Source organism: Charadrius vociferus, unplaced genomic scaffold (assembly GCF_000708025.1).
Source record: "Charadrius vociferus isolate BGI_N301 unplaced genomic scaffold, ASM70802v2 scaffold375, whole genome shotgun sequence".
Lineage (NCBI taxonomy): Eukaryota > Metazoa > Chordata > Aves > Charadriiformes > Charadriidae > Charadrius > Charadrius vociferus.
In genome coordinates, this window is record NW_009648440.1 from 1,365,010 (window position 1) to 1,381,697 (window position 16,688).

Sequence of the window (16,688 nt, forward strand, 5' to 3'; positions counted from 1 at the left end):
GCAGTTGTGAGTGCACGCGGGAGGGGGGGGGGGGGGGGGAGCGAACTGCCCTGTGACAAACAAGAACATGGGAAGATGGAGAGGGAGGAATGTGTCTGAATTGCTGCTGAATACCTGCCACACCAGCAGAGCTTGCGCTGTGCTTGATCTGGCCAAGAAATGGGTCTTGGCAACAGCTGGTGACACTGCTATGCCATGAGAAGAAAGCCAGATTGTACATTTCCCAACTCACCTTTTCATACGTATGTGTGTGAGATTTCAAGCTAGGTACCTTTGCAGGCCTGAAAGCCTCTGTCAGGCGAGGGATTTGCTGCATTTGGAGTGGCTGCTTTTCGGCAGAAGTGTATCTCCATGGTCCTGGCTGGACTTTGCATTCGGTACCTCCCTCTCCCAGAGCCGGAGGTGGGAGAGGCAGTGTGTCTGCAGCCTGCTGCACCGGGCAGGTACGGCCTTTAGAAAGGGTGCCTGGTGATGCTCCTGGTGACTCATACCAGTGGGAAAAAGCGCCAGGATTTTCTGCGAATGGGTGTGGGAGGATCCCTTGTGAAACCCTGCTTGCTCTGAAGGCACTTGACCTCAGGGGTCTTAAGATTTCACTAGCGACTTAAATTTTTGCACATTTCTAATGGTATTTAGAGCCTGATCATGCAAGATGCAGACATCTTTTGAGGCTTCCTGTCATCGTGCCTTAGTCTATGTGCATGCTCCGCAGATGGGACTAGTTTGTCGAGGCCGTGGTGTGCCAGAACTGATCCTAGTATGAGCAGAGACGCATGGGAGGAACCCAGTTAACAAAAATCTCAATTTCTGATACTTGCATTGACCTTCTCTGAGCGGGGCAGGAAAAGCCCTGTGTTATATAGTATTTTAGTTTCTGGTTATATTCTTATGGATTTTGTGATTTGCTACTTTTTGTCAGCGTATGCCTGTGTGTTTCCAGGGGCACACAGACCCAACTGTCAGGCAGCGGCAGATGGGCGGTGGTTTAGTCCTGTGGTGTGTGCAGGCTGTGTGCTGGGAATGGAGATTCCAGGTCAGGTTTTTCTTCTAACTTGCCTACCCTGGGCATACCAGGTAATCCTATTGCTTGTTCAAACAAGTTGAGGGGGGGGGAGGGAGGAGAAAAAGAAGTGCTATTGTTTTGCTCTCAGTGTTGAGTTATGGGAGTCGCTCAATACTTTAGACCTGCAAGTAGAGCTTTTCAAAGCTTCCTTTACTTTTTGAATGAAAAAAAAAATCTTTGAATTTGTAAAAGGCTGAATGTTTTGTGGAAGAATCAGAAAATTCAACAAGGATCATTCTGATTTTGTCTAAATCGGACCTTTGGGCCAAGAGTGTCCCGTCTATGCTTCCAAAGCTTTAAGGAGCTGTGAAGCTGCTGGAAGGCTCTGCAGAGCTGCTGGATGTGTTTTTTCGTTTCCTTTGCCCTGCTTCTCTAGATGCTAATCGCCCCCCTGATAACACAGCAGCCTCTTGATGTGTACTAACAAAGGCAGAAACCAGAGCAATCTCCACGTATCAGGCATTTATGCTGGGGGTGTACAGGTCTTCAGCAGCAGGAGGCAAATGAGAAAGCAGAAGGGAGCTGGCTTTCTTCCTTGCCCCTCAGGTTCCTCGGTAATGACAACTCGGTTTGGCCTGTAAGGGTGCAAGCGGAGTGTTTACAGAGGATATATCATTTATTCAAAATGTATCACTTAGGAAATCTTTCGACTGCTTGAGTAAGTCAGTAGCAGCAGCAGTCAGCCCTGCTGTGTTCCAGGGACGTGGCCACAACTGGGTTTGCCATGTCTGTCTCAACTCTCATAACTCATTGTGTGGCCTTGAGAGCGTTTCTCAGTCCCGTTTATGAAAAGCAGGAGTAGTTATTCCTTGTTTCTGTACAGCAGGGGGTCTCGTGAGGATCACTGGTACTGCTTTACAGTTAAGTGCAATCCAAGTTCAGAAATCGAGGATTCACCAGTAAGGTAACAGCTGAGTTTAGCTGAGGTGGGGTGTATTGCAGCAAGGATATGTTGTCTGAGCTACCATCCTGCCCAAAGACCAGTGGCAGCCAGGGTTGGGCTGCCTCTCATCTCTCTGGGAGAGCAAGAGCGCAGTATAGCAAGGGAGCAATCTATTCTGCCTTGACATGCAGCAAGCAGGGTGGCTCCTGTACAGAATGACGACAACACGAAGGTGCTGTGCCTTTCCTAGGGTTCTTCTGGCAGTAGAGAAATACAGGGCTGCATTTTAAAGTCCCAAATAAAAGTGATTCTTCTGTGTTTTGAAGTTTTCTCATAATTTTAAAACAAAGACGCTAGCCACCTTTGTTTTCCTTTGTTCCTTTAATAGTTAATGATTATTAAAACTAAGTCATTTTAATAAAGAACTCAGTTTAATAGCATCTTTTTGAAATTCATGAGTTGCCTTCCAAATAAGTGTCACGGTCTAAAATTTTGAGTTGTAGGGACAAATAGGCAGTTAAGGTTTGAAGCAGTCCAGGCTGTTTCACTCAGCACTGTTCTTCAGGGTTTACAAAAACAAAGCAGTACAGCAAATAGTTGGATTCTTGTGAATCTGTGTATTTATTAGTGACAGGAGTCCCTGCACTCTTGTGTTACAAGTCCTGCTAAAAGACCAAGCTCCAGTTCTTTCCCTTTCTGCTGGAATGGTTGAAAATGTACACTGTGTTTACAGGGGTGCAGTAAAGCAAGTGAAAAACCTGTCCATATTTTCACTGTGTGGTGTGCTTACAGTGTTTTGTGCAGCGTGATCCTATTCACAGTTTCGAGCTTTAGATGCTGCCAGAGTTAAATCAAATTGTAGTAGTTGTTACAATGACCAAACATTACTTTAGACTCATTCAGTTTCATGTAAACAAAATCAGATGAAGCAAGAGTAACATTGACAAAATACCATCTGTTGTACTCCACTTAATCTGTGTCCTGTGAGGCTTGTCAGGGTCTTACATCTTTCTGAGGGATATAAATGTGTTTTTATATATGACTTAGGTTATATGGTTGTACTTTGAAAATCCAGCTTTGTTCTTGCCTCCACGTTGCGATGCTGTGTAGCATGTTCCAGGGGTTAGGGTTTGCCTCGGTTTCTTTAGTCCATTTTTTTTTTTTTCCTTATGCCACTGTGTTGGATATGTGTTGGTTTTTCCTTTGGCTGGCTGTTTCCTTCTGCCTCAAGGTTGGATGTCTGCTTACTCTGCATTGGGGTTTCTGCTTTGATCTACTTGTTTCCATTAAAGGCCTGTTGGCTTTAATGAGAGGAATATTACAATGAGGGCCTTTGAAAGTGCTTATGAGGTACTCTCCTTTCACAGGGGTGAAAAGTATTGAAGATGCGTCCATATGAGATAGTGCTAGTGCCATCTGATATATCAACCAATATATGTTGAGGTATTGTCTTGCTAAGTATTTTTATTTTCTAAGTTCAGAGGTTGATTTATGCCCTTCTTGAGTATGTTTGTACAACTAAATCCTCTTCGGATATGAAGTCTTTTGAGTCCTGTTGACTTGGTGGAGCTATGCCATCAAACGTGAGCTCCTGTACTGGCACCTGTTGTCTCTGGGTATGCTCTGTAACCTGGTGTAGCTCTGTTTGGTCAGCTGATGGATTTGAAAGCCATTAGCTCACCCAGTGTCATCAGCTGCCTTTAACAGGCCACTACCTTTTCGCCCATTATCCTAGTATTGATCTCAGGATTTTGACTAGCAAAACAGTTAGTTGTTTAACAACAAAACTGACATCCAAGGTGTGAAAAGCAGCATTGATAAAGTAGTGTGCTCTTTTTTGGTTTCAGTTTGTATTGCTTTGGATTCTGCCATTATTTTGGTTATGTCTTGATCTACTAGATTGGAGAGTCTTAAATGCTTGCTGCTTTCTTCTTGTGCAGGTCCCCGTGAACTGTAAAAAAAGTAGCTTGTAGATCTTCATTTGAAGGTCTAAATAGGGTGTGCTTACGCCTCCCACTTTAAGGCAACTGTTCCTGCCTTTGAAACAGTTCTGTGCATCTATACTAAACCATCTTCAGTTTTCCAACTTTTTTTATTTGGACAATAATTCTGGATGTGGTAGTCTAACATCATCGGATGAACACAAAATACCTGTAGTTCTACTTTTTGTATCTTTTAAATAGTTTTTGATTTATTTGAAAATAGCTTTTCATCACAATTTCTTAGTGTGTTAACTATGACAGTCATCGTTTAGACCTCTTCTCAGAGTGAAGTAATGCCTTTGAGGTCATTGAAGTTACACTTAAGCCAGTGGAGATACACCGAGTTATTACAGTAGAATTGTGGTCCCCCTCTATAGTTCTTTTGGCTTTAATGGATATCCGGCATTTATAGCTGTCAGGAGATGATTGAAAAAGCAATTGAAGAAAAGGTACTCTTCTGATGTTCTAAAAAGAGAAAATTGCTTGGAAGGTTCCTCTCCTTTATTATGTTTCAGTCATGAAAATAATTGTGGGTATAATTAAATGTAAATTTTAGATGCAGTCAGATACTTCTAGATCCAAACACAACAGAGATGCCTAAGGAGAAGGAATGATTTTGAAAAGGAAGCTGACGGGAAGCCTGGCACAAAATCAGACCCATACGTTATTTTTTACAGTTGTTTTCTTTAAGATGTTTCCAAGATATACAGGGGTGCATAGCACAGTAGGTCATAGCATTTGTGCAGCCAAGGGGTCACAGTGCAGGGCAGGAGTTGCATGTGTACAGCTTGTTTTAAGTCACCCAGTGATTCTCCAGTCCTGTCTCTGTGTTTGAGAGTCTACGCCCTGGTATTGAGAGAAGCTGGTGAAAAGTTGCTCAAACTTTTTCCACTTGTTCAAGAAGAGCTAATAGGAGAATAGCAGGCTGCTGAAGCACCAGCTGCACATATTGCAGAAGGGCTCTTAAAAATATGACATTGAACATTTCTCACCACTGCGGTGATTTTTCCAAAGGCAGCTCTGTCAGGTTTTTCACATTGTCACAATTCCTTTTGAGAAGGGTGGTCAGACACTGTTGAAGCCAGTGGAAAGACTTCCATTGAATCCATATGACTTGCTGGCTCTGAGCTGGAGAGGTTTGCACCGATAGTCTTTTTGACGTTAGTGTGGTATGGAAGGTTTAGGCCTTCAGTGATTTGTAATGGAAAAGGTTACCTACTGCGAGCACATGAGTTTGAAAACTGGGCAAGGCTTGGAAGCGTCTCAGTTTCTTACTGTCTCTTAGTAGTGGTTTATTTTAGTTTCACTGGCAAGTGCTTTGGTTTGGGAGCTGCCTGGGCTTGCTTGGCAGCTCTGATTCCATCAGCAAGGAATGATTCCTTGCTTGAAGCACCTCACCCACATTCAACTAGCAGCAGCTTGCTTTGGTGGCTGAATCCCAAGTGCTGGAAAAGCAACCTTCTGGCGGTATGGATGCAGTAGATTATGTGCAAGACAGTAATGACCCCATTATCTATCTTGGCTTTTTCCCCCACTAGTGTTTTTTGTTCTGGAGTTTTACTTGGAACCCCCAAGCTCCCACTTCATTTATTTGTAAAAAAGCATGTTCTCTAACTCCAGGGCCTACATCTGTTTTTGTAGAGGCTTGTGCATCTTTCAGTTCCTTCTTAAGACGCTGCACTAGCTTCATGCCTTTCTGCTGATAAAAGGGCTCTTTGTACGCTTGTATGGATGTGTGTGCTCATGCACTTGTGGAGCAGAGGATCCTGCTTTCCTTTTATGCCCTGACATTTGATGGCTGGTGTGATAACACATACAATGCAAAGGCTATTTTCTAATGTATTGACTTTAACAAGGATTGTGAATAATTCATTCTCACTGTAATGGTGCCAAAGTTTTGTCTATCAAAGGTACAAATACCTGTACTGGAAGAACTTTCTCCTTTATGGCATGCCAGTTTCCACCTTCTGCTATATCCTGTGGCAAAGTCAGTTCATGCCTGCCATTATAGAATTATAAAGTGGCTCTGGAATTGGTATTAAAACTTCACAGCGCAATAATGCGGGAGGGCCAGATAAAGCATGTGTCTCTGTGACGCTAGATGAGATGGATTATTCCATGTAACTTCCCTTAGCTGTTCCAAATTTCTGTTTCTTTTGTCTCTTCAAAATGTGTGATTACTCTGTACTTAACTTCATCTTCTTCTTCTCCCCGACAACAGTCAAAATGGGACCTGTACAGTGTCCAGACGCCAAAACACCATCCAGGAGCTTTTACAAAACTGTTCGGATTGCCTGATGCGAGCTGAGCTCATAGTACAACCCGTGAGTGCTTCTTGTTCTTCTTATCAAAAGTGATTATGAATATTACAGGGAATGAATGCTGCATTGTTATCTGGACTCACAGGCTCTGCTTCTTCATCTCCTTTCTCCCCTTTCAGCTGTTTGTGTGGGGCAACTGGGAGTGGAATAATGCACTGCCTTCCTAGGTCTCCCTCCTCTGTCTGCACTCAGTGTTCAGTAAAACTGATTGACACGTGTCTGATTAAGAAAATGGGGACTTCTTGATTTATTTATTTTTTTAAAACCCTACCCTTCAAACAGATTTGACTGCATCTTATTTTTAAGTTTTAGATCAAGGCCACTGTCAGTGTAAACAACTGTTAATAATGTTATGACCACTTACAGTCTCTTAGTGTGTCCTGTAGAATATCATCATCATTTTCTGGGCCATAAAGAACCTGAACCACCATAGGAAAAACTTTCATTACCTTTATTTCATTTTTCCAGACGATTCCTGAAGAAGTGTATGAAACCATATTAAAATCTTCTTGACTGTTTCATCCCAAATGCATAGAGATGATCTTTCCTGTATGCTACACTGATATAAACGCATAGTGCCTGGGGGCGGGTTACTCACTGACACTAGATTCAGTCCTGGCAAACATGGGGTGTCCTCTGTTCCTAAGCTGAAGTCAGAGGAGGTGCAGGGTGGTGAGTGCATCCTGGTGCTGAGGCCACTGACATCCAAAAACCTGTGATTTAATGTGATTTAATGCACACTTCTGGTCCCCCTGGGGACATAAAATTTGTTCAGGAATGAAGTCTGTGGTTAGAAGTTCATTTCCTTTTCAGAAATACAGCACGTGTGAGCATGTTTATATAAAAATCAATGCCAGAGTAAATACTGCCTCTTGTTAAGGATTAATATTATTCCATTGAAGTTAAAAGAAAGTAATGTTTAGCTCCAGCTTGGTGCCACAACATGCATTGCTTATTTTTTTTCTTTTCTTTCTGAGGGACAAAGTAATGAGGTCCATCAACATTTTATTTTCAAATCAAATCACAGCTGGGTTATGTTTTGTTCAGCATGGCTGTGTCAGTGTGGGATGAGATCAAAAAGTTATGTCTTCCTGCTCGAAGCACCATGACTATACTGTGATCCACTGCACTGGGAGGGCTCTTTGCCTAGACTTTGGGTGATAAGATGGGATGCAAATGTGACTGGGCATGGAGCTGGTCCTAGGTAGAGAGGGTGCAGTCTACATTTTTGCAGGGCAGGAGCAATGTCTGTAAGTCTTAGAACCTCAGAGAAACTTCTGAAAAATCAGGAACAATATCTACCAACTCCCACTAGGACAGTGTGTTTGCTTCTTGCCCTCTAAACACCAAAGCATAAGGTCTTAAAAGCTTAGCACACTGTGTGAAGCCTTGGCTCTGCTGAAACAAACATCAGTCAGGGTGTTCTGTTCTTTATGGAAAGGTTTGGTTGTTATTATGTTTTAATAATTTTCTTTTATATTTTATTTGTAATAAGGACTTTCCAATGATACTGGATCGATGGGCCTTCTGCCAGTTAAAACTGACAATCAGAGACCCAGCAGTTGAAACCTATCACGCTTCTTAAAAATAATTGGTCCCCATAACATTTCTTTTAAAACAACCATGCTTAAGCTTAGGTGATTAATATTTACTTCAATCTCCCATCTCTTTTTTTTTTCTTTTTTTCTTTTCTTTTAGGAATTGAAATATGGGGATGGTGTTCAGATTAGAGGGAACAGAGATCTGGAAGAGTGTTTTGCGCAGGCAAATGACCAAATGGATATCTTGGATGGGCTGATCAGAGAGATGAGGCAGATGGGCCAACCCTGTGAAATGTATCAGAAAAGGTATTGCCAGGGAAGGGCTGAGGAGGGAATGTGGTTGATGAGTTTGTGGTGTCTCAAGTGCTCACCTTTCCTGGTGTTGCAGGATGTGACAGAAGTCAATTGGGCTTGTTTGGGGCATGCTAACATGGAGAAGGGCACTGCAGTAACATATTTCTTACAGAATTTCCCACCTTGGTTGTCCCTATGAAATTTTAAATATATTTTTTCCACAGCCTGTGCTTTCAGCACTTTGTTTGAATACCTGGTGGTCCAGTGGGAGAGATGAATTGTGTTGTTTCCATGTTTTCTGGTTATTTTCCTCATAGATGCTAACTGGTTCCTTCCTTTTCAGGCTGCTTCAACTTCAAGAGCAAATGCGTGCCTTGTACAAAGCCATCAGTGTTCCTCGTGCCAGGAGGGCCAGCTCCAAAGGTGGTGGTTGCTACTCCTCTCAGAGTGGCTCAGGCTGGGATGAGTACACGAAACGTGTCACAAGTGAATGTTTAAACTGGATGAGGCAGCAGAAGGTAAATCTGTGCAAAATCCAGAGACAAGGCTAAGACCTGGTGGTGTTTATGAATGTCACCTCGCGTGCAGTAATGTTTTGGGTGCCAGTAGAAAATTAAGAGTACACGTGAACGCTTGTATATTATCTCAAATTCCTCTTTTTATTTTTTAAATTGTGGTATTGTCCATGTAGTGAGTTTCCACTGAAATATGAACATGAATTTGAGGTCTTCTTTTACAGAGGAAAAAGTGTGAAAGTTAGATTTGAAAGCTAAATGAGACACAGCTGTTAACACAACAAAAGGCATTGGCATGTTTGCGTTAGAGATTATTATGCTTGATATTTCCTTCCTTTCTTCTGCAGGTTTCCTTTATGATTCGTATTTATCTTAACCCTTTACACAGGTAGGGCCAGCTTCACCGATTTAACCATTGTCTGGTATTTTACAGTTGTTCTCCCCCTCTAATCTATCTTTATCACAGTGAGAGCCAGAAGGTAGAGCTGATTGCCACAGGACTTGACTTTCGGAAGTCACTGCTGAAATACCAGCTTCAGCATTTTCGTGTGTATCTGTTGCATGCACAGAATAAAATTGCACGTGCACAGTTGTTGATGATGTAACCTGGAGTAGAAAACACATGTTGAGAGCCTGTAGCCTGGTTTTGTGCTGCTGAAGTGAAAGTTGTGTGTTTGTGGGTAGACAGCCCTTTCTGAGAGATGGGTAGGGAGGACAGAACAAGTTGGCTGAAGTTATACTTTACAGATGCCTTGTAAATTGAAATTGCATTATTTTGTTCTCTCTTTATTAGGCTGTTTCTTAGTGACCCTGTCATTGTTATCTGCGTATGGCGTTTGCCAGGTGGCTGCTATGGAAGCCAGATGAGGAGGGGAGAGCTCTGTACAGTTCCCATACTTTTATGAGTGCTAGTCATAGTCTAGTCTTTCAGTGCCCTCCCATAGCGTGGCAGGTTTTGGAGGAAGCAGGGGAAGTGGAGATGCACTCCTTGAGTGCTAACGTGTATAAGCATCATGCCAGGAGAGCAACAGCAGATATGATCGCTCTATACACACTGTGGGAGAGCTGGCTAATCATCAGACCTGCCATGGTTTGAGGAGTGATATTGGACAGACACTGGGAACGCTTCCAGTAATGAAAGACTGCGAACATGCTGCACCTCCCAAAGATGCCACGTGACACCCTGCTCAGACACCCCTCGCTAAGCACAGGGAGCATAAGCAAGCGCTTTATAACTGTGTTCCCGCACAAAAACTGTGAAAGTCAAAGGCTTGCTCACGCTCCCTTCTTCAGTCCTTAAGGCAAAGCTGATGTGGGACCAGTAAGCACTTAGCTCCCTGTTCGGCTTTTGAGTTTTCTGAGGGAAAACTTTCCACCATGCCTCTTCTTCCCACCATGCCTGGCTGTGTCTCATTACCTGCTCACATTGGGACCAGGATAATGTTTCTCCTAGTAACATGGTGAGATGTGGGAAAAAGGTCTGAGCAGCTGTGGTTTTCTGCTGGTGTTTTTGTGTTTGCTGTCCGGATGGTTTGCTGACAGAAGAATCAGGTGATAGGAGAGTCGGTCAAATTTCCAGTGCAGAATTAGGGAAAGTGTAGTGAAATCCAGACAGCCTTTGTTCATGTACTGGCAGCCAGCCAGGACTGCTGCTGTCACTGCAGACTCTTTAGACTGTTTAAATATAATGACAAGGGTCAAAGTCCTGTAACTTTTAGATGGCTGAATGCAATATGGTTTTGTTTCTTGGATCGTTTTCAACACTGCCTTTGAAGCCCTATGCTTGAGCATGGTTTGGGCTTTATTGTCATCTGTTGACTCATAGAGATTTGGCTTCAGGCTGGTAATTACCAAATTTGGTTCCAACCCAAGATTAAGATACCTATTTCTTTACTGTGCGCGTGCGCAGACAGGAGTTCAGACAGAGGTGGAGTGTGTCTTTACAGCATAAAAGATGATTTGGAGTTTGAGGACCTGAATTATGAATTCAGTGGCTTTTAATATGTGAAAATAATGAAACAAAGAACTGCAGTCAGGTAGTTTTAGAGTTAGTAATTATCCAGATGTATTACTGTTTTTCAAAGGCTGTTCCTAGAGATTTTCACTCGGCATCCTACAATAAATGTTGCCAAAATGCAAGACAAAAACCACGTTCTATAATAATCTGTTTTTTCATTTAATTTGACTGCATTTAGCTGAAGTTATTGGCATTTACATGAACATAATTAAAATGGAAACGTAGCGTACTGGGCTACAGAACTTGACTCTGGGATTTTCACATGGATTGCATGAATAGCATTGTTTGATTAAGTCATAATTTGTTTTCAGAGTGATAAGAATGTAACTATACTGTAGAATATAAAAGAACAGTTTGGTCCAAAGAAAACAGATGAAAATACACTACTAAGTGTGCTTCATCTAGTGTAATTTTAAGCAACTTAAATATTTTCCCTACTTTGTTTCTTTTACTTTGGGAGCCTGTCACACAGTTTAAGTGATGACAATTTTAAGAAATTGTAACCCCCTATTCTGAACTTCCCTTTGTTCAGTTTTACTCTCTACTGCATAGTCATGTTTCCTTCAGCTCAATTCTTTTATGGTCTGATTTAGATAATGTTGGAAATGAAAGTACAAATACTGTCTCTTTCTCCTAGGCTGAAATGGAGCTAGTGAAATGGGGGTTTGATGCAGCATCCATTGAGCAACAAATTGGTGACCATAGGAGGACTCACAATGCCATTGGAGACTATCGCTGGCACCTGGACAAAGTCAAAACAGATCTGGTAATTACTGTCTTCCCTTACACGTTGCTTGGTCTAGATTTACATCATTGGCTCACCGGTGTTCCGCTACAAAAAGGAAATCTAAGTAGCTCAGCTTCTCTTCAGAAAGCACTGGTGTCATGATAGCAATGACTTTCACCCTAATATTTATTATTTCATTATTATTTTGTGTTTCACTTCTTTCCCCAGAATTTTAAAATGAAAAATTAGTAGCTATTTAACATTTTGTTGTTGTGTACCAAGGCTGGCAAATAAATATTGCAACATTTTGTGAGAATGGCTAAGAATGATTATTCTTACTTTCTGTCTAGTTACATGAAAACAAGAAAGTGAAAGGATAAGGTGGGTGCTTAGATACAGCATTGAGTAATGAGGGAATTTCTGTGAAAAATGCCAAAATTCTGGGCAAAGCTTAGAGCTTTTCTTAGGTGTGGGCTTTTTCGTGGATTTTTTTTTTTCCTTAGCCCCTCTGAGGCTTCTGTTTCCCCCTGGATATTGTGATTGGAATAAAGACAAAACTGAAAATGCAGTGGTTAACTTTCCCATCAGCCCAGCAGCTAGGTATAGGAGAGAATAGGCTTACTTCATTCCTATTCTTCTTTTCTGTTAATTGCCCACACAGATAGGAAGAGAGAGAGTTGGATCTAAAGAGAAGGCACTCCATTCCGGAACTCTGATCTCTCAGCCAGGCTGGTGGAAGGAGTGTTACTCCCTTTTCCATTCTGCTTCAAATAGGAATGGTGATAGTCTGGCCCTATGGAATACCAGTTCCAAGGTTGTGCAGGTTCCCAGCCATAGAAATGTGAATAAAAATTGGAATCTCCTGCTCACATCGTAGTTTATACTACTTCATAATCTCCAAAACTAGCTCTAGGACTAGCTGTTTCCCCATGGCTGTCTAGGAGTTTGGTATAAAAGAGATCCAGTTTCGGGAACTGTTTTGGTATTACAGGGGTATGTGCAACCTTGCTTATGTAGAAAGCATCCCTGAGGGAAGTAAGTTTGTCCAAGCCTTGGTTTTATACTTTTTGTGGTCCTCCAGCCATGCAGATCTGCTACTCACCTATGTCTCTTGCAGGCGTTTGCAGTTTACAGCCTGTAGTTATAACATTACGATACTGACACTGTAAAGGAAATATTGGCAAATAGGCAACTTTAAAAGGCTCACTAAATACTTGCTGTCTCTATTTCAGCGGGAGAAGGCTGCGGTTCATCAGCTGGAAGAAGAATATGAAGGACTTCTGGTGAGCATGAGATGTGTTCATGTCTGATAAGCTCTATGATGAATGCTCTTTTTGCTTTATTAACATCTGTGTGATAGTCAAGGGACACTTCAGGTTTCAACAGAGTGACAGATATGTATTTAAATAATTCTGTTCAGCAGTAAACTGACAGCGCTTTGCAGTTTCTATAAGGTTCAGTTGGAGTCATGAACTTGAGATTAATTCATTACCTGGTGTATAATTGAGTTACCCTCACAAGGAAGTTTCTAGTTTGCACCTGGTGAAGGGAATTGGTCACTACGCAGGTGAAGAGTAGGACTCTGCCTCCTTAATGGGAGTAAATGTAGCGATGAAGTTAGTCTATATATGAAACTTCAAAAGTTACTCAAACGTGGGATTAGAACGAAATTCTGTGTAGGGCTGTGCATCTTCTCTGCTTTGGATCTTCATGTAAAATACAGTGAGAATCTTGTGCAAATGGCAGCTTTAACCTTTGGGATTGGAGGCTGATTCCTGAATGCATTCCGAGCAATGGGATGTGTATTTTGACTTGAGGACAGAGAAGGAATCTTTTCATTAAGTGTCATCTGTGAAAAAGGTGCTGCTACAACATCAACAATGTACTATGAGCAGCAAATGCAAGTAAAAATGATGTTAAATGTTCAGACATTTCCTGTATTTTTCCCCATGTCTTTTTGCTTGCTTGCCTACATGTCTGCTACACTTGTGTTTGAAATGACTTTCGGAAGCAGCTGACTTCAGGTTCCCATTGTTCTATAAATCCAGACACATTGTCCACTGTCCATTGACAGCAGGTTTCATAGTTTTATAAAACCAGGCACATTATCTGCTGTCCATTGCCAGTAGGTTTTATAGATGTTTGGTTTTACTGTTATTTTATTAAAAAAAAAAAAAAAGGACATGCTGTGCTCTTGGCTTCCCCTTCTCCACCCAGCACAGGAGTTTCTGTCTTCATGGCTTCTCATTTCTGGAATTCCTTGCAGAAATACTCCTTTGAAAGAATGGATCAGCTCCGTCAATTTCAGAACCTCATCCAAGCCACCAGCAGAGAGATCATGTGGATCAATGACTGTGAGGAAGAGGAGCTTCTCTACGACTGGAGTGACAGAAACACTGACATCGCCAGGAAGCAGGAGGCCTTCTCTGTAAGACAGCTCAATCTCCCCATGCTTTCCGTGGGCCCTCTTTTGGGATAGTGAGGGAGGAACAGCCTGCCTCAAGGGAACTGATCACAGGACAGGCATTTCTGCACTCTTTACAAGTTCCTGGGGATTTTTATCAACACTTTTGGATTAAGTACTGTGTGACAACCTTTTGAGTCAAGATTGGACATCTAGTGGAAGATTGTGCTCCCATTCAACCAGTTGTCATGGTTTCTTTTGCCTTTGGAAGCTGGCCTTATCAGTAGTCTGCTGTGGACTAGTAATCGCATGTAAATTGTGCACACAGTCATTATGTTGGCATGCTGAACTAAGGGACTTGAATCAAGCAGTTTAATTCTCCCTGTTAGGACTATGTAGGGGTTAGGGGGACCCCGTATTTGGCCCTGATTGTCTCTCACCAGGAAGTAGAGCTATACCAGAGGGAACTGCTCTGTTCCTCTGATGATTTTGCCAGCAGCGCACTGAGCTGATGGTCAGAGGTAGTTTGCACTGCTCCCTGTCTTCTGTGGATATGTAGGGAAGTTGAACATGTATGTTTCTTTAACCAATATTGGTGCTGATCAGCAAATTGAAAAGGGAATGAAAGTTGACACTATTAAGGAAATTACTTTTTATTTTTTTTTAGTTCAGTTGTTCTGAATGTTGTAAGATGCAGTCATTTTTGCTTCCATCATTCCTACGAAAGGCAGCGCTTTGGATGCTTTGCTCTGTGAAGCGGCAAGCCTAGAGACTAGGACTGAGATGATTATACCTTCTTCTTTGATTCTGCTGTCTTCATAATTAACTTCAGTACACTGAGTAGAATTACTATGTAGTGTTAGCAGGCATAATTTTACATTATCACAACTATCTGGAAGATTTTAAGTCAGTAATCCTGTGAGTGTATCCTGGGGGGCTTGTTTAATGCTGTGTTTTGGTTGTTTAGAAACGCATGAGTGAACTGGAGCTTAAAGAAAAAGAACTCAACAAGCTAAAGCAAGAAAGTGACCAGCTAGTGCTCAACCAGCACCCTGCATCAGACAAAATCGAGGTGAGTTATACTTTGCATGATTTCACTTGCTCCTTTAGTTGCGGTATGGGAAAAGTTCTCAGTGAAAGTCTGCAAATGAAGTGCTGCATTTGGACCTGAGAAGGGTTTGCCTGACAAAAAGCATGTCCATTTTTATCCAGCTCTGAGCTGCTCTAATAAATGTTACTGCCTTCCTCTGCAAACCTGGCCACAACAACTGCAGGCTCTTAAGAGCTATGGGTAGAGCTCTCATTGCTATCAAATTTGATGATAGCTGCATGTAAAAATTAATACGAGGCTTAGGGAGTTGTCTGATGTATTGAAATTGCTCTGTCTTGTTTGAGTTGACTACAGTGCAGTGGAATTTATGGTAGAAAGGCCATGTTGTTGTTCTTCTGCTATCTTAGTAGGCATGATTTGAAGAAAGCCACACCCTTTGAGGGTTTATATTTAATCCAGGTGCAAGTACTTTCTGCAACTGAAATTCATAGTGCATTTCTACAGCTTAGCCAAGACATTTTTGCCTTCACATCTTGGTGTATATTTACCTTTCAATTACAAAGTCTGCAACAATTTAGAAAATCTTATTTTACTAGGAAATGCTGGAGTTGTTATAGTTCTGAGAGTGCATAAGAACCCTGAAACTGAAAGAAGCTAATAGGGGGGAAAAAAAGGAGTCCTTTCTGCTTTTCAGTGTATTTACTTTGTTAACTGTTATCATGTTGTGTAAAATCACCATTCATATTTCTTCTGTGGTCAGTTTCTGCCTTAAAGGAAAGATCCTTGTAAGGTCCAGCAGCGAAGTAAAAGTTGTGTGTAATTTTCTAAAGAATATACATGAGGAGTACTTGAGAAGTTTGAATTAAAAAATATTAATCATTAAAAAATCATGTTTGACAGTCTTCCTTGGAAGAAGAATATGACAATTTGCAATTGAAATATTTTATTTGCACTACTCTTTGTGCATTTCACCCCTTTTTGTTCATGCACTTCAGGCTTTATGCTGATCAAACAAAATTCAAGTCATGAACAAATTTCTCTCTGCATCCCACAAGCAGGTATTTAAATCTTTTCAGTTAGGTAGATGCTTAGAAGTTGGGCAACTATTTGCATGAATTACATTATTCCGGTGTGCATGAATTTGTTTTAGCAGATTTTTCATTTGCATTTATGTGGAGCATAAATAGTTTTGCTTGAGTCTAGGTATGGGAGGGAGATCAACGTGGTGGTTTGAGTTCTGTATATTACTATTTTTGTTAGGCCTACATGGATACATTACAAACCCAGTGGAGCTGGATTCTTCAGATCACCAAATGCATTGATGTTCATCTGAAAGAGAATGCGGCTTACTTCCAGGTGAGTAGTGATGTGGAGAATTCACACTACTTTTGTTAAAAGTGTAATCCCATCACAGATATTTTTTTCTGTACTGAAATCCATGCACAATCCATAACTCACTGTTACCATACTGTAAATGCTAACATTCTGCCAGATGTGTACTGGGAATTGATTTTTATCAGACATTTTTAAGAGCTGTGTACATCTGAAATCACAACTTTTCTCCTGTAGTTCTTTGAAGAGGCCCAAGCCACAGAGTGCTACCTGAAAAACTTACAAGACTCCATCAGAAAGAAGTTCATCTGTGATAAGAGCATGTCACTGCAGTCTTTGCTGGAGCAGATCAAAGAGCTGGAGGTACTGTCACACTCACCTGACAGGTTATGTTCTGCTTTTCTTGGTAATCAGTTGCCCTCTTCAGATACCAAATGTAAACTCAGGTGTACTGCAATGTTTATGTACAGGACTGTATGAACTTGAAACCATAATGGTACATTCCTGCCCATTTCTTAGGAAAGCCTACAAATAGATCGGTGTTATTTTCATTTGTGT

General features: G+C 41.6%; 1 protein-coding gene across 1 annotated transcript in view; it reads left to right on the forward strand.

Moving 5' to 3' along the window:
* The first annotated feature begins 6,156 nt into the window (after positions 1-6,156).
* DSP (desmoplakin) overlaps positions 6,157-16,688 on the forward strand; it is a 29,078-nt gene continuing 18,546 nt past the window's right edge. Inside the window, exons 1-9 of the mRNA XM_009885427.1 lie at positions 6,157-6,252; positions 7,948-8,096; positions 8,428-8,602; positions 11,254-11,382; positions 12,576-12,626; positions 13,610-13,771; positions 14,715-14,819; positions 16,059-16,154; positions 16,368-16,493. Of these exons, the coding sequence (XP_009883729.1) occupies positions 6,226-6,252; positions 7,948-8,096; positions 8,428-8,602; positions 11,254-11,382; positions 12,576-12,626; positions 13,610-13,771; positions 14,715-14,819; positions 16,059-16,154; positions 16,368-16,493 (1,020 nt within the window). The 5' untranslated portion in view covers positions 6,157-6,225. The remainder of the gene's footprint in view (positions 6,253-7,947; positions 8,097-8,427; positions 8,603-11,253; positions 11,383-12,575; positions 12,627-13,609; positions 13,772-14,714; positions 14,820-16,058; positions 16,155-16,367; positions 16,494-16,688) is intronic.